Raw genomic sequence first — 23,729 nt, 5'->3', positions numbered from 1 at the left:
AAAATGCTTGTTATTATTTTTTTTGTGTTAGTAATTGTGCATGATCCTGTAAGCTGATAGGCAACATAACCTACTTAATTCCAGAAGTCTGCTCTCTATAGCAAAGGATTTTATAAAACCTTAACGTGTAATCACTACCATTGGAAGCCAAATGGGAAACAATAAGCCATTAGTGTAATAGCACATTACAAATGGCTATCTTTGTAAATAATACATTTCAGTTGTACATTTATAGCTCAATATGATACCAGTAAAAGGCATTTCAGACCCTCACAGTTTATACTTGCCGCTGCTGCCGCAGATTGGAAAGACACCTCCATGTGACCCAAGATAGATGCCAATTTTCCCTGCAGAGAATGAAGCTGGCAACCTCTTTTTGCACATATGGTAGATGGATTGGTTAATCAGCCTCTGCTGAGCCTTGGGCCTAAAATTACATAGCAGCCAGACAACTGCAGCGACCCAGCTTTTGTTCGGTTACACAAACACGGCAAACAAACAATCACTTGTTGTTTGAGGGGGAAAAAAGATAAACTTTGTTTGATAGGATTTTTTTTGAGTGCTGATGGCCTGATAAAACAGCTATACAAATTCAGCCATTGAGTTTTCATTATCTTTATAAAGGAGGCTTTCATTATTACTAATAAGGAAAAAGAAAAAAAAAAAAAGTAAGCATTAAGTTGCATATGGTACTAAAAATGGTGGAGCTTCCTTCACTAGGCTCAGCTTAGCTTAAAGTCATAAAAATCCCCAGGCATGCCAATTCCCATTTTTCAGAATTTATTTCTCTCTGAAGATGGCAACTTTCTGGAAATTTTCAGTAATAGTCAACATACAGAGTAATGTGTCATTTTAGCAGTTTCAGAACTTGAAAATATTTACCACTTATAATTGCTGCAAACAATACATACCATATACAGCATTAGATATTCTTTCTATAGTATGTCATTGCTTTGAATTAATCATTTTCAATGAAAAAGAAAGTATACTCTTCAGTTTGAGCACAATTTTATTTACAAAGCATTGTCTACTACAGCTAGCTAAATCTGGATTTTACTTTAGCTGCACTACAAGTTAAATTAAAGTTACACCTTTTTAAAGGTATATAATTAAAAGGAATATTTTTTTATTTACTGTAACCAATGTTTTAGTGAAACAATAGGTCATTACTTGGTCCATAAACAGAATTAGAGTGTTCTCATAAGTCATTGCTAATGAAAGAATTATAACATTTAATATAGAGGTCCTGATACACACGTTGCAAGGACACACAAAAAAATAATCTGCTGAAATAGTTCCTTTATACTTTTCTGTTATACACGGCTAGAGATGGAACACTGTAACTTTTGTTTCAGAAAATTATTTTTTTTTATTTTTTTTATTTTTTTTGTCTTGACCTAAAAATCACAGGCGTCAGCTTTTTCTTACGTGTGACATTGCTTTTATATTTCAGGATGCTGACACTGCAGTAGGATTCATGAGCCTGTGTTCTCAAGTAAATATTTCCTTGTTTCAAGAGTGCTTTGATCTAGGGCCTTTCCATGGACTCTGTAAACCACATCCTGAAGATATTCTCAAAATGCCACAGAAGCCAAACATTCAAGAAGGTATCTCTATTTAAAAATGCTAGAGAGACTCAAGGTGCATTTACTTCTAGCTTCTGAATAGGCTTTGCAAAAGGTTGAAAGAGGTTGTATGTTAACTAGCAAGTTTACAGGAAAAATCACCCAAACCATTCATAAGCACAGTTCTCGTCTCTGACTTTCATTTTATTAAGAGTCCAATTTGAAAATAGAATTACCTTGTTTATTATTTTTTGGAAATTTTTTTTGTTTATTTTTTTGGTAGTCCAGTGTTAAGGCTTTCCAATATAAAGACCAACATATATGCTTGGAATTTATTATTGTATCAGTCACACATAGTTTATATTTTACTATATTGCATAACACATAACAATTATATGAATGCCATTTTAATGATTGCATCATTCCTGCAGGCTGCTGTATTGGAAATTTGCTGCCAGTTTGTCCCTTAGTGTGAAGGCAGTGAAGGTTCACTAGACACCTTACATCAAAAGAGGATGTGAACTTTGTTTTAATGAATTCAAAGGCTGAGAATTTTAAATGCAGTCTACATTCCTTTGTAGAGTAATTTTATGTTCCTACATAAAAAACCTCTACATAATAAAGTTATTTTTTCAAGTTCTTTAGCTTTTAAGAGAGATCACAGGTTGGTACTATTTTTTCTTTCAAAATGTAATACTGAATAATACTGAAAGAGTAAACAAAAATCTGTCTTTAACACAATATTGATATGCCACTTACGTTTCAGGGTAATTACAGTAATTTGGTTGTTACTCTATATGGTGTCACGAATTAGTGGCTAGAAGACATTATGGGAATGATTCAAGGGCTTTTCATCAGGCTTCATGGTGAACCAGCTTCTTGATCCTGCTGACTGTTACCTCTGCTAAGGACCCAGCAATCACTGAATTGTTTTGATTTTGTTCCTGTTCCTTACTACATTTAATGCAACAATATTTACCTTTTCCAAGTCACTTGTGTACAGCATATATATAAACAGTGATGCAGCTATGTTTGACAGTAGTGGATGGTGGAGCCATTAAGGGATTTAATTTTAGTATAAAGTCAGAAACAACATATCAATATTTACACAACAACAAGAGACTTGTAGTAATTAACTTCTGACACCTGCAATGCTGTTTGTGATGAGAAATGTAGCCTGGTTAATCAAGACAAGATCTGATCATTTCCCTGAAGTCTCACATCTCTGATACCTCTAGAGAAACAATGATTTCTAACCCTTGTGTTTCTTCTTGCCCTGCACATTGGTAGCAGAAAAGAATGCAGATGCAGAGAAGCAGATTTTCAGATAACAGATATTTTAAAATAATCTCGGCTAAATTTTTTTAAACATTTGAGTTGTTTTTATAAATGAATAAATAAATAAATAATGCACATTACTGTATGAAGAAATCCTTATGGCTGTGAGTGTAGCTTAGATGGTTTTCCCAAGGTGAAGTTCAAAGAGAGGCCTGTTATGCCAGGTTTCCTGAAGTTTCTTTTCTTCCTCCTGGAGCTCAGAAACATTGAATTCCTGGAGTTACTGAAGTTTTCAAATGCAAGCGCATCCTAGCCTGAGTGTTTTCTGCAGCAGTGGTACCTACACCTCAAGAGTTTATTAATTAAAACTTATTTCAGGCTATATTTTTAGATACAAAATCAAACTCTGGACTTATCTATAGAATTAGGGAGGTGACAGTGTAAGATAATAAGGTGATAATGTCAGAACTGTAGAAGATATGTTTAGAGTTTAAAAACAGCAGCTAACACTTCACTTTAGAAATTTTGGTGGTTATTTGGAGTAACATGTAGGATTCACTAGTATTTCAACATTTCTTTTCCAAGTGGACAGTTCAATAATTCTGGTCCATAACATTAACTTCAAATATGACCTTTATGATGCATTATCAGAAGATCTCTCATTCTGAATACCCTCACCTCAGATTAATTTTAAGGAAATTACCCATCACTATACAGATTTAGGAACTGTGTTGCTCCAGGTGTGGAACATCTGCTGGAATGGCAGTTACCTGCTGTCTAGCAAGTATCACGATGTTATAAAAGTTTCTATTTGGTTCTGCCACGCTTGTGTCAGGTACCAGTAGAGCTCTACAGAGTTGTTCTCTGTTGCTATGTAAAACAGCAAAGATGTGTCTTAAAATAACGGTTAGGTAGTTGAAATAAAAGAATATATATATGCCTGTAAGTCCCAAATTGTTTTTGAACATTTCTGTTGTGGTTTCTTAATATTTTCAATATCCACTCTGGATTTGGCCCTGGCCAGGGGATTGAATAGGGAAAAAAAGGTGTGTTTAGTGATACTTAAATAAACTCCCTAACATACAGATGCTCGCTTTAATTGTCTTAAGCATCTAACCAGAGCTGCTGCATATATGTGTGTTATGGTGTGACTCAGGATCAGCAATTAAACCAGCGACAACAATTCTCTCGATCCCCTCCCCCTCCCACCCAGGTAGGGAAGGAGAGAGATAATGAAGGAGAGAGACTTTCTGGATCGAAAACTAAACTAGACAGCTTTAATTAAATGCTAATGATAAGAAAATATGTAGAAATATATACGAGTATGTTCAGGAATGTGCAAAACCTCTATTGCCTCTCCCCTCCCCCAGCAACTCCCACAGCATTCTCTGACCTGTGAGCAGTTCCAAAATGTCCCGGATGGCTCTGCCAGAGAGAGCAGCAGAGCAGACAGGAGCTGAGGGGAGAGTTATGAGGGTCAGGAACGCAAAGGCCTAGGGATCAGTGGGGATGGATGGATGGATGGATGGATGGATGGATGGATGGAGTCCTCCCCAGATGCCAGCCATGAACGGAAGAGGATGGAAGAAGAGGCAGGAAGGGGCTTGACTTCCATGATCTCTGGCCTTACACTGAGCTTGCATAGATATATGGAATGGAATACTTTGGTCAGTTTTGCTGTCTGTCTAGTCCACTCCTCCCTAAGGGAGGATTACAGATATGACTCTTCTGCTCCTGTAGCATCTGAGGCTGCAGAGTAAGGGGTCCTTGGCATCTCAGCAGTAACATAAACATTCCAGCATTATCAGTTCACTAGCTGTAAAACTTGTTGCTAGTTAAAAGAGAGCTCACAGAAGGAAAAAAAATCAGTCGAAGGAAAAAAAATCAGTCAAAGGAAAATTTGCTTCGTCCTGGCTCAAACCAGGACAATATGCCATGTGTGTATATGTGTATATATATATAAAAGTGTATGGATATAGCATCTTATATGCAGGTATCATGACAGTCAGTGTTTAAATATTGCTTCATCAGATGGCTACAAGTAATTTTATCTCATTACCTTAGTTAACAGTTTACACACAAAGGTGATATTACTCAGGTTGGGATGAACGAGATTAGAATATTACTACAGTGTACTGAGGTTGACAGGATGGTCTGTCATGCAGACTTAAACCTGGTTTCTGTTACTTTGTAAAGTGCCTTTCCTTTTCTGGAGCCCTTTTATTCTTTTTTTATGCTGCTGATGTCAGAAAGCTTAACAAAGCCCATGGTTCCTACTACTGTGGTCATTCCTTGTGTGGTTCAACGAATGTCTGTTTTTCTTACTATGAAGTCTCACACACACATTCAAAATTGCAATGGCTGACAAGGTAGCAGTTACTTCAGCATCCAGGGAAAGTGGCAGAGAAGAGAAATTCTCAGATCAGAGGAAAAAGGAGGAAATAAACTGACAAAACTTGATGAAAGAGCACCTATAAACTACTTTTATAAAAAATAAAATGGGGCTTAGAAAACTAGTTAGGTTTAGCAACTGAGAAGGGAATTCAGATCCCTGATTTTTGTCCCTGCTTCAAAGAGTGAGTAAGGGTTCTGGCTTGACTAGAGTTTTTTCTGAATTTCAGGCTTCTAGGAGAACTCATTTGAGAATCAAGAGCCCTCACTCATCCTTGTAGTCATCAGAAAACAAGTTAGCAACAGGCACAGAGTTTATGATACTGGTCAATACATTAAAGAATTATATTTTCCCTTCAGAGTAAAAAATTATTATATATAATACACGTTAGCAATTGCTTCCAAGCTGTCAAGTTCAATTCTTATTTTACAATCCATTCTCTGAATTTTTGCATTGAAATGAAATAGTCTAATGAAGTTCGAGTTAGGAAACTATAGGAGGATCTATTTTAACTGCAGTTGTTAAAATTAAATAAAACCTTTCAATGGAGGTAGTCTGGCACATTCTAGTTATTGCTGTGATTCCAAGCATTAAGCTATTGTTTCTAAGCATGATGCATTTATTCTTTTTAATTACTCAGATGAAGATAAAAGCAACCAAACAAGTCAAGAAACAGAGTCTGTTTCATCTCCAAGCTTTGAATGTGTTCATGATCAGGATGCAGCTGTGCAGGTAATGCCACTGTATGCAGCAGTGTTGATGAGAATTTATTACCCCTCAGCAAAAATGTATTTGTTTTCAAAAGCCACTTTTATCTAGTGTTTCAGAAACAGATCACACTAAAAAATACCTTCTTGAACTTCTGTGTTTTTCAAAATGGGAAAAATAAAAAGCACATCTCTGTTTCTGCTTGGAACACTTTAAAATAGGAATAATGCAAGACCTTTTAATTAAATAATTTAAGTGTTTTCTGAAATGTTGCAAGCGATCACCTATTATTATTGCAGAAAGACAGAGCCACTGCTGTTTCCCATACTGAACTGCTGTTAGATGATGTCAAAGCCTCAGCAACACCACTTCTGGAGACTGAAGAAAAAGGTGCTTTTCGTCCAGTGTACAGAGGAGCTTCAAATGCTTTCTGTATCCATCTGTTTTGTATTGATGAGAAGTATGAAACTAGGTAAGGATGGATGAAGAGTTACTGCTTTCTTAATCTTAATAACAACTTTCAATGTTATGTTTTGGGGACAAACCTGAAAGTGACAGCACCTGCTGTAGTTACGTTGGATTATTTTCTGACCTCTTTTTCATTTCTGTTTTTCCTTCACTAATTTCCAACCTACAGCTGCAAATTCCTATCTCTGGTAGGACTGTGTGGACAACAAGTTAAGAATTTACTCTTGATGCAAAAATACTGGTTGAAATTATGGAAGAAGAACATTTCTGAAGAAGAAGAAACATTAATGCCAAAGCTGGCAAGCTGTGAATAGAGTTAGATATTACAGTACTGGTCATCTCACTCCATTGGGTAATAAAGCTGCTTTTTAACTCTGCAGTTAAATGTTCTCGTTTCTGAACACTCAGTTTTCCACCACTGAGAGAATTGATTCAATTTTCTAGAATCCACTGTAGTGGGGGCAAGACAAAGTCTTTTTATTTTAAAATGATTGCTGCTGCTGCTGACCTGGAACTCTTAGATCCTAGTGGAGTATAATAGATCTATAAATCTGATTTAGACATTATTGCCCAAATTTCTCTGTACCCTTGAAAGGAGAACCTATACTCAACAACATTAGCAAAAGCCTCTCCAGGAGCATTGGCCCTTTCTGGTTCTAAATTAACCCTGCTCTTGTTTGTAGAACTTAGAAAGAAAGGTAAAACATGTCGGTAGTTACAGAAAGTAGACATAAAGAGGCTGAGGACATCCAAAATCTTCCATGCTTTAAAATACATGTAATTTTTAGAGACACAAGGTATCAAGGACTTCACAGGTTGACAACTGTAGTATGTTTGAAAACACCTTTATTATAACTTTATTAAAAAGAAAAATCAGAACTCCTTGAAAATTAATTCTATTTATGAAGCTGTTTCTTAATTAAGGAGGAGACCTACCCAAAGGGATTGAACACTGTGAATCTGCTACCAATGCAAATCCTAAGTTACCAAAGCAAAGCAAACATGTAGCCTGCTTGGTACATATTTACCAAATAACACAGCTTGAATTCATTAGGAAAAGAGAAAAATGCAGTGTTAGAAGTTTCTAGTATACTTAGAAACACAGATCAACATATATAGGATAGAACACTCACGTTGTGGAGTGTCCGTTCCGGAATAGTTAATTTGTGGACAATCTAGTTTTAAATAAAATTCAAGGAAGATAATTATTCCAGAATAAAACTTTATTTTAAAATAATAATACTGAGGTGAGGGACTTGTTCAGCAATTACTCTATTATGCTGAAATAGCAGTTCAAAGCTGTGATCTGTAGCTATGCTGGGAGATAACTTCTCTGCAGATGAGTTGAGTTCTCTGCTCATAGCATCCTGCTTAGGATAACGATCTGTCACTTTTTGCCCTCTTCTGACATTCTGCCTTTTTATGCCTCATTGTTTCTGTTCAAGATACGTGTTTAGTGTTGGAGCACTGCAGTCCATTCTTTTTTTATCTGGAGACATCTCTAGAACAGTTGGAATTCCAAGATATGTATCTGTGAAAAAGATAGCATTCCTTTCTGAAGACTTCTCCTAAGATTAGCACGCATGCAAGATCCTCTTCTCGGATCTGTAGATCTTTGTGATTTAAAATACTTCACTTGTATGCTTCCCTAGCTTGCAATTGCTTGATCCACCTGTTTGTCAAAAAAAAAATTAGAAAATCAAATAGGTTGAAAGGATGGCATGAGGCTGTTCCTCAGAGTTGTCCCAAAGGAGTTTCTGCTATCCCTGCACAGCATGGATCCAAAAAACAGGAGTTTGGTTGAAGTGTAGGTATGATTGCATCCTAGCCCTCAAAGGAAGTTTACTACTGGGGAATTTGTGTTGCCCAGAAAAGTTGCTAAGTATTTCCATCTTCTAAATCTAGAGCTGTTAAGTGGCTTGTTTTAGTACATTGAAAATGAAATGTGAAGGAAGTAACTTGCTAGTTTAATTGCAGCTATTTGATACCTTTTTAAGCCCCTGAAAAATCTCCTGCCTCTGTTACTGTGTTCCTTACTGCCAAGGAGGTACTGGCTACCAGAGCATAGAAAACTATATTGAATGGCTCTTTTGTTTACTGCATTTAGCTGTTCTATTAATTAGTCATAATTATTTATTATATAGGTGAATATATAACACCTCAATCCAGATCTGTATTTATAGGTTTTTTTAAGTTTTCATCCAATCATAGATTTTTTTTCAAAAGACACACTGGAAAAATGTTTTCTAAATCTTCAGAGTAACTATTTTATGTGTTTAGAGCTCTTTGATGTCTTTACACGGAAGAAAAGCAGGACAAATCTGTTAGATTTCTTATGTTGTTTTAAACTCAGATGTCACACTTCACTGTCACCATGGAAAAGAGAGTAGAATTACTTTAAATCAGTAGGTGAGAAGTGGAAAGAAGTAAAGTGTTCAAAAACAATTTCAAAGTATTGATGTTCCTGTTAGTCTGATAAAGTGCATCAGATAGGTTTACCAAGTGGATAGTGACCAAACTCTTGGTACTGGATGAAAATATTGTGGAACACAGCAAAGACTGTTTGTAGCCCCAATTAATGTTTGCTATATACTAATGCTGCTCTGACAATCCATGAATGAGTTCTGAAAAATCTTGTAGTCAGCAACATGAGCAATTATTTTTTTTCCTTTCAGTGAAAAGCTTAATGTTTTGTTGTTATTTCAGACATTCAGGTTTATTCTTGTTAATAGTGATGCTTTAAGCATTAGAAGTCAACAACTGATGTGCAGCAATGCAATATTTGCAGTTGATTAATGATGAGCTAGCAGGACTGTCTGATTGAGCCTGTGAATAAATGTTCCTTTCACTTAAGGGGTGTAAATATTGAAATGTATGGGAACTGTCTCATATGTGCTTTATTTAACAGTTTACTTTTGGTTGCAGGTCACTGGATTTTCTGCATTATGTTTTCAAGCTTTTCCCAGTATGTATAATTAAAATTTTAAAGTTTGTATGCATGTGTATGCCTGATGGGATGAAGTGCAGTTGTCAGCCAGAGTATTATAGATGCAATGCCCAAGTGAGTGAGTGCCTCACAGGGGTATGCCATGGCTAGTTACCTTGGGCTGAATTTGCCCCAGGAGTCTGGCTTCTCTCCTTGGCTGCTTTTGCACTCCATATATTGCCTACATAAGACATTAAAGGAGGTGGAGTTAAAGCATGGAAAACAGCAGTATTAAGGCAATCTGTATCATTTACCAATGGCCTGAACAGTGGCACTGCAGGTTTGTCTTCAGGGCAAAGCTAGTGTGTGGCAAATAAGGATGGGTATTTCACACTGATACCCTGTGTATTCAGTCTTTATCTGAGAAAACACAGGACACCTTGAGAGATTCGTAATGCACACTGCAGTGTGTTGTAAATTCACACTACAAATGACTCCATGGTAGCATCCTTTACAGGCAGATCCTGGTGACTAGAGGTACAGACTTGGCCCAAAATATCAACATGTTAAAAAAATGCTGCTTACACCAGAGCAAGCAAACACAGAAAATATTTCAAATCTCTTAGGCAATTTATCCACCCAACAATGTGCCTGTCACTTCTTGCAACAAAATGTCACCAGGTGTAGTAAGAAAAATTAATCCCAGTGTGCTAAAAGCAAAGCAGTGAGATTCAAATGTTGTATTTCTTCAGAAAAGTTGCTGTAGAATAATCAGCCAGAGTAAACTGATCAAACTGTGTAACATGGGAGTCTCGGTGTGTCCCTCTCATGCTGTATGAAGTGTCTTTCTGAATTGTCAGAGTTCTCCAGCATCCCTCTGTGCAGGGAGATTATCTTAAAACATGTATTCAATAAAAAGGAACCATGGAAAGGAGTGCTTGAGCAGTTTGAATGCATCAAGTTATTTGTGGCATGTGATTTTATCTCCAGAGGATGCTTGCTGTCTTTCAACTGAGAGCATTCAGTGGAGATTCCTGCATTCCTTTGCACCTCTGCAGCCTTTACAGCACAGGTCTCTGAACAGCTACACTGACTGCCAGGGCAGTGTGGTTTTGAATGCACATGCATGCCAGCTGTGCCAACTCGGGGAAAAGCTGGGCATCACAGTGCATGGACAGACTTGAGTTCATCAAGTCTGTGCATGCACTGCAAAGTCAGTCTGTGCCTACACACTGGCTGCTTGTTTGGGACTTTAGGACGTGCTGCCATAGTTGATGGTCTCGCTTGGCTGAAACATGTGCGAGATCCCAGCCAGACATACGTTATCCTGAATTTTTACTGCAGAAGAATAGTAAAGTAGAATGAAGGACCTTTTAAGGGAAAATGTTAGCCTTAAAGGTGTGGCACATAGAGATAATGTTCCCATGAGATAATTGGACTAGATAATCGTTGTAGGTCCCTTCCAATTGAGACTCTATACTACTGAAGAGGAAAAGAAAATAAAGGGGCTGGAGAAAAATGGCCGTTGGAGAATATCAGGACATTAACTAATAAGTCTTTATTATGGGAGCTAAAAGACCCATTCCTGTGAGCCACCTTAACATTGAGTTCATCCATTCCTTTGTGCTGCCTAAGCATGAAGCCATCCAGGCAGAGTGTCCGTAACACTGTAGAGTGAGCCTGAGGGGGATTCTCTGTAGACAACCCCACATTAACCCGATTTTTCGCCCTACACTTCCTCCTCCCCTTCCTAATCGCAGGCCTCACCCTCATCCACCTCACCTTCCTCCACGAATCCGGATCCAACAACCCCCTAGGAATCGTATCAAACTGCGACAAAATCCCATTCCACCCTTACTTCTCCACAAAAGACCTCCTAGGATTCATCATCATGCTCACCCCCTTACTGACCCTAGCCCTATTCTCCCCCATCCTACTGGGAGACCCCGAAAACTTGACCCCAGCCAACCCCCTAGTAACACCACCTCACATCAAACCAGAATGATACTTCCTATTCGCGTATGCCATCCTACGATCAATCCCCAATAAACTAGGAGGAGTACTAGCCCTAGCCGCCTCCGTACTAGTCCTATTCCTAACCCCCTTCCTCCACAAATCTAAACAACGTACACTAACATTTGTAAACACTGCATTCAGTTTCTTTTCTTTCTACCACCTCTAGTCAGAAGCTTTTGTGTAAAGCTTACATTGAGATCACTAAGAGCCTTTGATGTCTGCAAATATTTTTCAGGACAAAGACTTCTGTGTCTTCCTCCTGCCACATCAGGTACCAGAGTTCTACCTGCTCCGGAGTTTTGTTCGAGTTGTCCCTTTCTGTACTTCCAAAGTTGGTCATGAGCTTTATGTGTTCCACCGTGCAGGATTGCTGAAGTGAGTCATGTCTCTTGTGACACAGATTTTGTGCTCTGAACTACTTTTATTGAATATACCATCATCATCCAACCTACCACCAGATGGATATTCCTTTGCAATCTCAGAATAAGCTGATATTCAATACAGTATGGCACAACACCTTGCAGAAATGGTAGCTTGAGTCCCCAGAACAGTATAGTGGAATAGCACAGGACTGTGCCTGGAGCAATTAGGAGCAGAGCTAAGTGGCTTATTCTTTACCAGCATTACTGCAGCTGTCTTGCTTTCTGTTCTGGAGTGAGTCCTAAGCCTGCTCAGATGTATCTCCACACAGCTTTATACTAGACAGTGGAGAAATAGCCTTATATTTTCAGTGAAATAAAGAAATCAGTAACATGACTTTTAATGAAGCAAAAAGTGATATAATGAAAAATTAAAAACAAGCAGTCTTCAGAATGCCAGTATTTATATGCAGTTTCCTTTAAGTAAAAACAAGAACTGCAACAAGAGGATTCATTTAAAATCTGCATGTACAGTACGAACTTAATGAAGATGAACATTGGTATGGACAAGTAGGTTCTTCAGTTATGTTCTTGTGGACCAAGGTGAGCATTTTGCCACTTGGACTTGAGTCAGATTTTGTGACATTGATACTTGGAAGCCTGGTGTAGATTTGATTCTTGGAAACATGGTATCACTCTCTTAAGAGAAATGTAGTAATGCATTTCTGGAACATGCAGAACACAGCAGTAACTTCATTGCTGACTGTCTATTTTATGTAATTTATCCCTTATTTTTTGTGTTGAATAATTTATTTCATACCTTTCAATTTCTGTGATACTCTGAATGCTCCTGTAGCCTGAATAGTGGTGAGCTGAGACAGAAAAACATCTCTTGTTGTGAGTTCTGTTACTTGGTATGAATTTTCCAATGCTTTGTTTGTGTAATAAGCCTATGTTGGCCCAAACACCAAGCTTAAATTGTGGCACAGTTAGAGATTTTCCTTTTTTTGGTCTTATTGTAGCTAAATACCGTGTGGTTTCAGATAAATACTTCTGTTTTAATTGCATACTTAATCACCTTTGATGGTATACAAATAGCTCATGCAAGAACTGGCCAGCTACTATTGGACCTGTGCAGAAGCTTTTCACTCTGGGATGAAAGTGGGCTTCTGTGTACTGTGGAAGAATCCAGCTGGCGGAAGAGAAAGCCGCTGGAGTAATTCCTGTTAATCTCAGTCACAGCTGTTCAGTAATCCACCAGTAGGATTGGTAGCCATACGTCCTCCTGTGGTTTTGGTCAAAATTAAACTTGTTATCAAGGTTTTTTAAAAAACCCTTACAATTCTGATTAAATTGTGTGTATTCCAAATTATAGCAACCCTTCCATGAAAAGAGAATAGGGTCATTAGTATCATTTTCCAAAGCCCCCTGCAGCTGTGGGGAAAGTAAGGAAAAATAGCTTTTCATTGAGGTTCAGGATCAGAAAAGTTATGGTAGAAACCAGATGAAGCTTTTGGGAAGTTTCTGAAGAAGAAAAAAAGTCAGTGCACAACAGCGGATGCACTCTTAGATGAAACTAAAATATAAAAAAAGTAAAAGATCAATGTATTGTACTTGCACCAAGGGCTTTTGAAAGGCATGTGAGTGAAAAGGAAGTCACAGAAAATGGATTAGAAGAAAAACAGGGATAAGAAGATGGGAATATGAAGACATGAAAGGGCAAAATCAGAAGAGGCACAGGCACAAAATGAGATACTGATTAGTAAAGGTTGTAAAAGGAATAAGAAGTGTTAAGTACACAAAAAGGAAGAGTGCAGCAAATGGAAGTATAGGTCTGCTTCTTAACAGTGAAGGAGAAAAAAAATAACAGATGACAAGGCATAGGCTGAAATGCTTAATGGATACTTTCCCTCAATTTTCACTAAAAAGCATAATAATAATAATAGCATCCTGGTCTCTGAGCAGTCAAAGGAATTGGGCATCTAGAATGAGTTAATTCGTTGCTGGAAGAGAAATGAGCACAGACCTTGGGTACTCTTTCCTACTATTTCATACTCCCAGTGGATCTGGTGGTTTCATTTGTTTTTGAAAAGATTTTCAATTTTTTACATGTCCTGATTTTACTCATATTAGAAATGTAGTTCATTATTGGTGCAACTGCCTTCTCTTGGACATGGGTGAAGAGAAAAACTCACGTGCTGGGCTCATTGGAGTGGCAGGAAAATAGCACCACGTTCATGGGTTGCAGAGTGAACCATATCGGTGATCTTGCTGACCACCATCCTCATCCCTTTGTTTGATCTTCCAATTAACTGCTTGTGGAAATGTGTTAACTAATGTGGAAGCTAAGCTGATGCTCGCTTGCAAGTTCAAGATTAGTTTGGAATTTAGTAACCAAATGTATGCTTTCAAGCACTTAAATAACCAAGTTGAACACAATCACTGAGATTGAGCTCTGAAAGTTCCCATAACATACCAGGCATTTGGTAGGTTTGTTTTTGGAAGTACTAGTGCTATTCCTTGAAACAGTATTGCACAAAATCAATCTCAATGTGACTTAGGCTGAAGAATAGCACATAGAAGTTTAAATTGAAAACAAGAACAGGAATTATACTACATGAGGTGCAAGTTTTTTAGCTATGGGTGAAAGAACTTAATTCTTGGAACATAAGTTGTAATTCAGCTCCTTGACTGGAAGCACTTTGTGAGTCTTTACTGTCTGAGCCTGGTTTAACCAGGAAAGGTCAATGCCTGTAACAGACAACATGAAAGCTCCATGGCTGCTGTAGATTGTCACTGTGAAGTGATTTTTTTTCATGATTGGAAAGATGGGAAAGGATTGGAAAGGTGGAAAGATGTTTTTTAACAGAGTGTTTACACTAGATAAGTGCCAGGATATTCCTGTCTGTAGTGAACATGCTGCTGACTGTGTATGTTGCATAGACTTTTTTATACCATGTCACTGTTACATGATTACGAATTGGCAAACTTGTGTTTATCAAAGGCATTTTATCCATTTAAGTTTATCCTCATGTGTTACAATATGAAGAGCTGAGGTCTAACACAAATTTTAGTGATTTATTCTTGTTGGAGAAATTGACCTTACTGCCCTTCTTTTGTACCATATCTAAGGTTGACAGTTGGCTCTGTTGGGTTTGGTTTTTTTTCTCTCTCTCTCCTTTTTTCTCTTTTTCTTATAGTTCTCTGATTCTTTCTTTTCTCTTTTCCCTATGTGTGTCAGTGTACAGTTACAGATTCTACTTTAATTTTAAAAGATTTTTTGCCTCCTTTCTCTGCTGGCTCTTACTTACAAGAAGATTAGGTGATACATGTGGTTATAGCTAGACATTGCTTTGTGGGATTGGGCTTTTGGTGCAGAAGGACTGAGTGCTTAGTAGCAGTTAAAGGAGCATTCTTGAGTTGTCTGAAGTAGATGTTTTGTGATCTTTAATGTTACCATGCAGCAAGTTAATATACATTTGGACTAACAGTCATATAGCAATCAACTTCAGCTTCTAAAAGATGTGAATTCAGTGCTTGTGGAAGGAGTGTCGTCGTAAGCATGGGAATTGTCTTTAATTTGTTGCAGAATGAACTTTTACTCACTTTTCCCTTTTTTTTTTTTCACAGGGCATTTAATGTAAGGAAGGCAACAACCAATGACCTGCTTGGTGTTAAAACGCTCATTAAAACCCTTAGCTTGAATGAAAGTATGTTGAATGACTCAGAGATATTTACTCTGGCTCGCAGGGATCCAGTAAGTATTTGTTGCAAATAGACTGCCAAGAGTATGGATAAGTGCTGATAAAAAGCATGCAGAATTAATTACATTACTCTAAACTGGGATACTATATATGTAGTATATAAGGTACTCAAGTCAGTGTCAACATAGTGTAAGTTGTGTTGAGCCTGATTTGATTGTTAATCAAACTTGTGGCCTTTAACAACTGCCCTCCTCTTTGGAGACTCCCCAGATGCAGGGACAGAAGCAGGTTGGATGCATTTGTTGGCCACCCGCAGCCTAGTTTGCACAGTTGCTCTTTCTTGCACATCTCTCTAGTTGTGTAATGAACGTGTACTTGTGTTTCATTACATGATGGGATCTCTTTCTCCTTTCAATGATGTGGCCAGACAGATGCCCATCAGACAGTAGGGAACATCTGCATTTTGTTGTGTGGTGGAAAATGCTACATAGACAACAAACAAGGCATTATAGTTACCAATCATACAGCTGTAGAGAAATCCTTTTTATACATCTGTTTGTTGTTTTTTCTTTCCCTAAGATCAGAATTTAACCCAGGACTAGATTAGTGGCTGAGCTTAAGTACTCCTGTAGCATGTAGATCCAAACTGAAGCTTCATTTCAGTGAAGTTCTGCATGGTTGAAAGTCCAGCCATAGACACTAGAAGGAGTGGTTATATTAGGATAGTGTGTAGAATGTACACTAGGCAGAAAGTATTTTAACTGTGATTGTGTGGTGAAGTACACAGTTACAATTAAAAAGATTATGAATGAAATGGGAAATGTGCATATGTTGGTTTTGCCTTGCAGGATGGGACCCCGGTACAGGCTTTCGTAGCAGAAGTTTTGGATCAAATAGTTGGCATTTCTGTCATTAGAGATGAAATGGTAAATTCTGTTTCTGTGCTGTATGAAAGAAGTAATGTTTAGTCCTCAGCACTCAAGGCTGAGTTTTGTGCTTGCCGCTGTATGTGTACCTAACAAAATATATGTAAAACAGTACTGCTTCTATAAACTTCCTTTCTCTCTTTCCTGACTAGACTGCATGAATTCCCTTCTTATAGGTCATAATTTACACATAGATGAAAAAAAATCATCTTACTATTTGCAAGTTGCTGATGTGTTTTGAAAGTAGGCCTTCCATAACTCTCTTTGGTTCTTTAGCACAAAGCCATCCTTCCTTTAAATACGTTTAGATTCACCTGTTTTGGCCCCTGATTTCCAAAGTTAATAAGCAGCATTGCCACCTGTACTGCAAAGAATAGTGATTGTCCTTCTAGATGTACTTTCTTTTTTCTCCAAGACTAGATTCTGAGATGTTAAGAATCACGCACTTCACTTTGAAACAAATAAAAAGTATTATCTCTAAGGAGCACCAAAAAAAAGAAAATGTTTCACATTGTTCTGGTAAACATTCTTTAGGGTTACTTTTGTAGCATTCTGCTATGACTGAGAAGGAAGATTTTAGATTGTTCAGCAGCTGAAATGCTCAGTTTTTTAAATAGTCACTTCTGTTTTCAAAAATAAATCTTAATTGCTTGAAGAGCATTGAAATAAGAGGATATAGCAATTTCTCTTGAGTATATAAATGTGTAAAAATCTCAACTTGTCTCTTCAACAAGGAAGGCTTGTTGGAGGTCATTTCTTACCCAGCTCTTCTTTGTAGTATTCCCCTTTTTCAGTTTTAGTTTTGTGAGAAGACAGGCTAGGCTTCTCTGTCTTGAACTCAGCAAATCAGAGTGTTTTGTTATGGTTTTTTTTCCCTTCCATGAGTATCTCTAAACCTGTATCAGACATGGTTGTGAAAGTGTCACATATGCATTCCTTGTAAATAAATGTGGGCAGGCTGCAAGAATAGATGTTGATACAATGAAAAGATTTTAAAGAAAAATATGTTCAGCCAATGTGCTTTAACAGAGAAAAACTTTCAAAGGCACATTAATTTCAGTGTTCTAATTCAGTTCCTTAACTAGCAGAAAACAACTCACTGTCGTTTGCTAAAATATTGTAAATGCAGCTATTGCACCACAGCTGATTTCCAAATTCTTTTATTCCAGGATATTGAGTATATTCGATCACATTACAACATTGAAGATTTTATTAATTTTAATCTCTACCAGCAAGAGGAACATGGACATCTTTACCACTTTGTCTTAAATCCTATATTTCATCACTATACAAAACACTTTCTAAAGGAGATTCTTCGCTTGGGCCACAAATCTTCTCTTTACTATCCTGTTTATCCACAATATGTGGAAGGCAAGGTAAGGAGAAAGTTATTTGTATTTCTTACAATACATACTGTCACCATTGCTCACTTTATATATCTCTTTGCTTCTGTGAATGACTGTAAACAGAAATTTTCTTAGCTGCAGCAAATTGTACTTTCTTTTCTTCTTGCATGATGCAGCCTGCACTCATGGATGTACTGCTGCACAGCAGGGTCAGTCCATAGATCTCAGTAGTGCATGTGAGTCCAGGCATATACCCAGTATGCACAGCAGGCGTGTGGAGTGTGCTTGGCCTTGGCTCTTTACTGAGTCTGTGAAGAGACTCTTCCTAGGGGGTGGCTCCTTCTGACCTGAGTCACTCTTTGCAAATGTCTGTTTCTCAATTGAATTCAGAGAATCCTAAGGCAACTGTTCCCAGAATGCAGTTAGATGTCTGAAGTTACACACACAAGTATGTTGCCCTGGGAGCAGCACAGCAGAGGAATAATTTGTATGCTGCCTCCTCACTTGATTCTGAGAGGAGTATATCTGCTTCTTAACCCCCGTTGGTTCGTGTGTTGCTCTTGCCGTGTGCACGTGTCAGCCCCCTCCGTAACTGTGCTGCAGGTCTGACATTCAAGTGGGTGCCCTGTCCTGTCTGTTCCAAATAGATCAGTTCCAAGATGGAGTAGGAAGCATCCAGTACTTCCACTGCTGCCAACATTAGGACCCCACATCTGAGTTGTAAGCTATAGTTTGGGTTTGACTTCATTTCTTTCCCTTGTATTGGATGTGTATGTGAAGAAATAAGAAACTCTCAACTCATCAACTGAGGGGACCAACATAATAGTTTTCATTTAATTGTTCTTAAGATGGTAATACATCTGGGATATCTTTGTCACTAGTAGATCAGTCACCAGTCAGATTTTAAATGACAAAGTTTAAAGTGTGTATCATATCTTTATATTCAACAACAATTTGTATTTCCTGTCATAGTTTAATAATAGAACCTGGTGAAGTTGTACTGTCCCACATACCACCACTCAGCCACATCATTAATTTTGAGAGGTACCAGTATTTGTTTAGGTTCAGGACTAAATGGAGGGCAGGGAAGAAAAAAATAATTATGTCACTGGGCATAACGAAGCATGAATATGTTATATTAATAACACATACAGGTGGTTTATGGTAAATCTTCTAAAGTGATTTAGGTACCCTAGACTGTGTTTCATCAAAAGTCAGTGGGACCTAGGCACCTCGTTTTCATTGAAAATGCAACTTGTGTTTCTGCGAGTGTCAGAGGAGAACCATAAGAACCTAATGCTCTGTGAGAAAATAAATTTCTGAGAAGAATGCAATTTGTAGAAGCGAAAGAAAATATTATTTCAAAAATACTCATGTATGTGTCTTGTCACCAATCTCATGCCAGAAAAGTGACCACAAGGTAACATTTTCAAACCTGTCGACTCTTTGATGTGTAGCCATCTAGAGTTACTATCTGGCGCAGCCTAATCACCTGGGCTCCTGCCAGCATTAGTGGAGCAAACACAGTGCATCCAGGGGGCAGTTCAACCATCGATCATAACTACCTATCTTAGGATGAAAAGAATTGCCCTCTGGAGACACTCATCTCTAACTCTGGTGGTGTCTGCATGGCTAGATAGAGTAAGCAGCTGGCTTTTAGATGGCAGCTGAGATGAATTCTGTCCTCCATGACCTAGGTGTTTTTGAAATCACCACCATCTTTAACACAGAAATTTTGCCAGGTTAGACATGGGTACATTTTCAGAAGGATGTTATTTCCTGTGCACTTTTGTGGAGTTTTAAGTCTCTTCTTGAGGAACCAATGTCCTTGTGTAGCATTATGTCCTCAGATTCTTAAGAGGCACTTAGAAAAATGCAGTTTAATGGGATGGGAAAGTTAAATCTTACTAATGATTCCAGTTCGGTCTATTTCCAGGCTACAAAAGTCCTTTAAGTTACTTTAGTTTATCATTGCTTTCTAGTAGGTGGTAAAGGTGATATTTTACTCAGCTCTCAATATAGTGACATCAAGTTTTTTCAATATTTGTGGATGGAACAGTTCTTCAGTGTAATTTAGTTTGCATTAATGTTCATTTCCTTTTTCCTGTAATCCTCTTATTTATTTTTTGCCTTTCATGTCATAAATTATGACAGAGCCAGTCATGCTGTAATAAACAGAATACAGCTTTTTTCTAATGATCCATGCTATTCACATTAGCATTAGGGTTTTTGTTCACTTCTAGTTTATGCCAGTTTATTAACATTTATCACTTGGATGAAATTGACATTTTAGTTGGTATAGAATTTCTATATCAATTCATAACCATTCTTTGCCAAACAAGCAAAGGTTAGCACTAAGCAGATAACATAGCTTAATGAGGTCAAATCAAGCTGATTCATGATCGCTATGGAGAAAAATATCCTCCTGGGGAAAATACTTGTGCTGAAAAATCCCATAAACCAAACCACTTGTTTATCTGTCATTCCCACAGAGATAGTAATGTAATTACTCTCATAATTATCTTCATTAGTGTCAGGAATTATCTGCAATTCATTCCTCTGCTCTGAGTATGTTTGTTTATTTGCTGATTTTTCTCTCAGATTTAGCCAACAGAGCTAAGAATTTTGTATTTGCAAAGCCATACAACAGACATCTGTGATGCACTGTTCTGACATTCTCTCTGCTGAAATATGGATCGCTGTCTTTCAGTTTCAGAATCCCTGTGCCCATTCCCTGACATCTGCCCTTCATTACATGGTTCCCGTGCGACCACGACGACAGATTGTCTATCCTCTGGAAGAGCTTGGCATAAACGCTCCATCAGAGCAGGTCTCCAAGGATCAGGTGGGTAACAGAAGCAGCAGCAGGCAGGAGGCGCAGTGCCAGCTACTGCAGGGATTGGCAGATGGGATAGCATTACCATCTTAGTGCTGATAGGTTGCTTCTTAATTACATGGAACATGGTGTCCATACCCTTACAGCCCCAGCTTTGCTTCTGCACAACCATCGCTTCTTCTAAGCTCGAATTTCAAAGGCATTGCAGACAGCACTCACTGGACATACTAAACATTTGAACAGTATTTTTCATGATGCTACTTTCAAACTCCCAACACATTCTAAATGCTGTGACTTACTGCATAGCCATTCCTCATGGTAAGTTTATTTAGGTATTATGCTCTGAAAATGCAAAAAATAAATAAAAGGTAATATCATGCTTCTGACTATTTCTGTAGAAATTGCTTAAGTAAATTTTATTTTTCAGTCCCAAAGTCAGGTTTCTGCCATGCACAGGATACCTTCAAAGAATGCTTCAAAATATCAGGAATGATGTAACATCAAAAGAAAAGATTATTTTCGTTACCAAACAGTTCTTAATTGCATAGCAATCATGCAGTTTGGAGGTTCTAAACTAAAAGTCTCTTAACATTTCAATTGCTTACACCTTATTCTGTCTTACACCTTATTCTGTCTTACACTTTTAAGTTACTAAATTTTATGTGAAGATGGTTCCTCACAAGACTAACTAGCAAAGCTGAAATACTAGGAAAAACACCATTTAGTGATGGATACTCTCAGTAGGTATCTGTAATTTCCTAAAGAAACATAATTAGTGAGCTTTATTTCTGTCTACTGACTTCCAGTTGGCTGAGATGGGCTCCCATATAATATTTTTAGTGCTGTCCTTTTCACAGTTAATCAGCACTTTTTGGCATCCAAAACTCTTAATTAGGAAGCAGTTGGCAAAGCAAAATCCAGAACATGGCTGAAGCCTTTGGTCTGAGTTGGGCTTTGTTGAACATCTTCCCTCAACCTGCACACCCTTGCCTTCCTCTTCTCTGCATAATAAACTATCTGATGCTTTTCTTTAAACTACTTCCTTTTTTATCTTTAAAATGAACTGTTGCTCTTTCACAAGAAGAGATCATCTTAGTGATTTTGTTGGATCTGAAAAATCACAGACTTGCTATGTTTGAGAGATTTGCAAATCTGTTGTTTGCTTCACTCCCAGGTTCTTCCTCAGGATTTCTGAGGGCTGCAGGTAAAAAAGGCTGGCTGCTGTATAAGTATCTATGCATAGGCACTGGCATTAATTATAGATTTTTGACAGACTGTGTTCTACCAAAACTGACATCTGGGGTTGATCCCTTGGTGGTAACTTGAGGGTAAAGCTAGTCTGCTGCTGCTGCCTGTAGTTTTCTGAAATATCAATAATTTGAAACCATATGAAGCTAAATTGACTCTTCTGTTGAGTGAATGAAATGACCTTTGGCCACCATATGTTGGGAAAGCTTCTTAATTTAAGAGGTAATAGCATAGGGGGCTGTGCATACTTGGGAAAGTAAGAAGCTTGTGCTGCTTTCAGATCTTGAAAGTATTGTTAGCTCTGGTAAAAGCCAGGCATGAGGCATTTGCTCTCTCTCCACTTGGATTTTTCAGAAAGGAAGATTGATCCTCATCAATAATCTTGCTCTTTCCTGCAAAATGCTGCTGCTAAGTTGCAAATAAAATGAGGTGTATTTTACAAAAACAATCCAAATTAAGTAGGTACAAAATTACCATACTTCTATATTTTTGTAGCAAACAAAAGGCCTACTCAGACACTGTAAACAGAAACACATGATCTGTGCTGCGAAGAACAAAATATTCCACCAAGGAGTTAAATGTGACATCTCTGCAAAATGGAAAGGCTGAGAATTGCCACCTTTAAAAATACTGTGAGAGAAGGTGAGGCACATTTTGGTCACAGAAGATGCTAGCAGGCTAGGAAGTAAGGTAAAAGAGAGATGGAAAAACAATGTCATAAGGAAAGCATGGAGAAGAGAGGGAGAAGAATGAAAGACAGACAAAGAGGCTGAAATAGAGATTAGTGGGAAGTTGTCTGAGGCAAGCACCTGGATAGCAGCAGTAAGGAGAAAATGTCTGCTGTTGGCTTTGTTACAGTGGTTTTAAACAAGACAGCAACAGGTTCTTGCAGGTTCTTAAAAGCTTTGGGCAAGCAGAAATTCCAAGTAGCTGAGACTGCTCCTCACTTCTTTATCACACTTCCTTACTCTAAGCTCATCAGGCTTGTTTTACCGAAGGGGGCTTTGCCTTCTCCTATTAAAAAGCATTTATTTCTGGTATTAACCTATGCCCGCTTGGTCCTGATGGCTGGAGGATGGGTTGTCATCATAATTCTTGTTTTAGATAGCTCTGCAGTGATGGCAAGATTTTTTCACGTAAACTACAATACAAAGATTGTACATGGATATAAATTTTAGAAATGTAAAATTTTCATTTGACTGCCTGTCCTAATTAATTGCTTGAGTATCTATCACTTATTATGGAGATAATTGTAATGAAATTCTTGCTTTGATACCCACAAGATGCCCCTTGATATCTAGCCATCAACATCTGCTTCTCATCTACTGCTTTTTCAGCTGCTTTTCTCTTGTTCCAGCTTTTTTTGAGCCCTCACTCTCTTTTCTTGCTACAAAATTTATTTTTCACTAGTAACAGCTTGGGGCTTAGCAGCTCAGCCATTCAGTGTCTAAGCACAGCTCTTGATTTGTGCATATATATCTCTGTAGGCCATTAGTGGCTTAGTATCTTAAAGAGTGTGCACAGTGGGAGCCCTGGGGCTCAATCAGTTTGTGTATCTCTTTAATACGTTCCAGCCTGCTTGTGAGCATGAAGAGATTCACTCATAAATACTGACCCAGTACAGATAACTCAACCAGGACCCAGAAGGACTCTTTCTCGTTTCCTTCCTCCAAAGCCAGAAGCAAAAGCAGCAACCTAAATCAGAAAAGCTTTGCCCTCAGCTAATTCCCATGTGTTGCCAGTCCAGATGGATCTTGGCTGTGCTGAAGAGGTGGTTTTCCTGCAGGTCTGGATGGGTTGTTACAGACAGATGAGCACCAGAAATTTAATCTGTGGTAACTTGTTCTCGTTTTCCCTCTCTCAAAGTCTCTCTGTTCTACTGCAGCATCTGGAAAAATCAAAAAGGGGTAAACTCCATGCACTGCCCTGCCATGGGTTCCTGGCCTGCTCATTCCTG

At 38.0% G+C, this 23,729-nt stretch overlaps 1 protein-coding gene across 1 annotated transcript in view; it reads left to right on the top strand.

Annotated features, from left to right (window-relative positions):
• The window catches only part of CFAP61 (cilia and flagella associated protein 61), a 98,928-nt gene that overhangs the window by 11,904 nt on the left and 63,295 nt on the right, over positions 1 to 23,729 (top strand). Inside the window, 9 exon segments of the mRNA XM_010005138.1 lie at positions 1,454 to 1,607; positions 5,876 to 5,967; positions 6,243 to 6,415; positions 9,337 to 9,376; positions 11,589 to 11,728; positions 15,343 to 15,469; positions 16,265 to 16,342; positions 17,512 to 17,723; positions 20,389 to 20,533. Coding sequence (XP_010003440.1) covers positions 1,454 to 1,607; positions 5,876 to 5,967; positions 6,243 to 6,415; positions 9,337 to 9,376; positions 11,589 to 11,728; positions 15,343 to 15,469; positions 16,265 to 16,342; positions 17,512 to 17,723; positions 20,389 to 20,533 — 1,161 coding nt within the window.

This window comes from Chaetura pelagica, unplaced genomic scaffold, assembly GCF_000747805.2.
Source record: "Chaetura pelagica isolate M959 unplaced genomic scaffold, ChaPel_1.0 scaffold171, whole genome shotgun sequence".
NCBI classification, from domain to species: domain Eukaryota; kingdom Metazoa; phylum Chordata; class Aves; order Apodiformes; family Apodidae; genus Chaetura; species Chaetura pelagica.
Note: the sequence above shows the minus strand (reverse complement) of the source record. Positions and strands in the feature narration are given on the sequence as shown.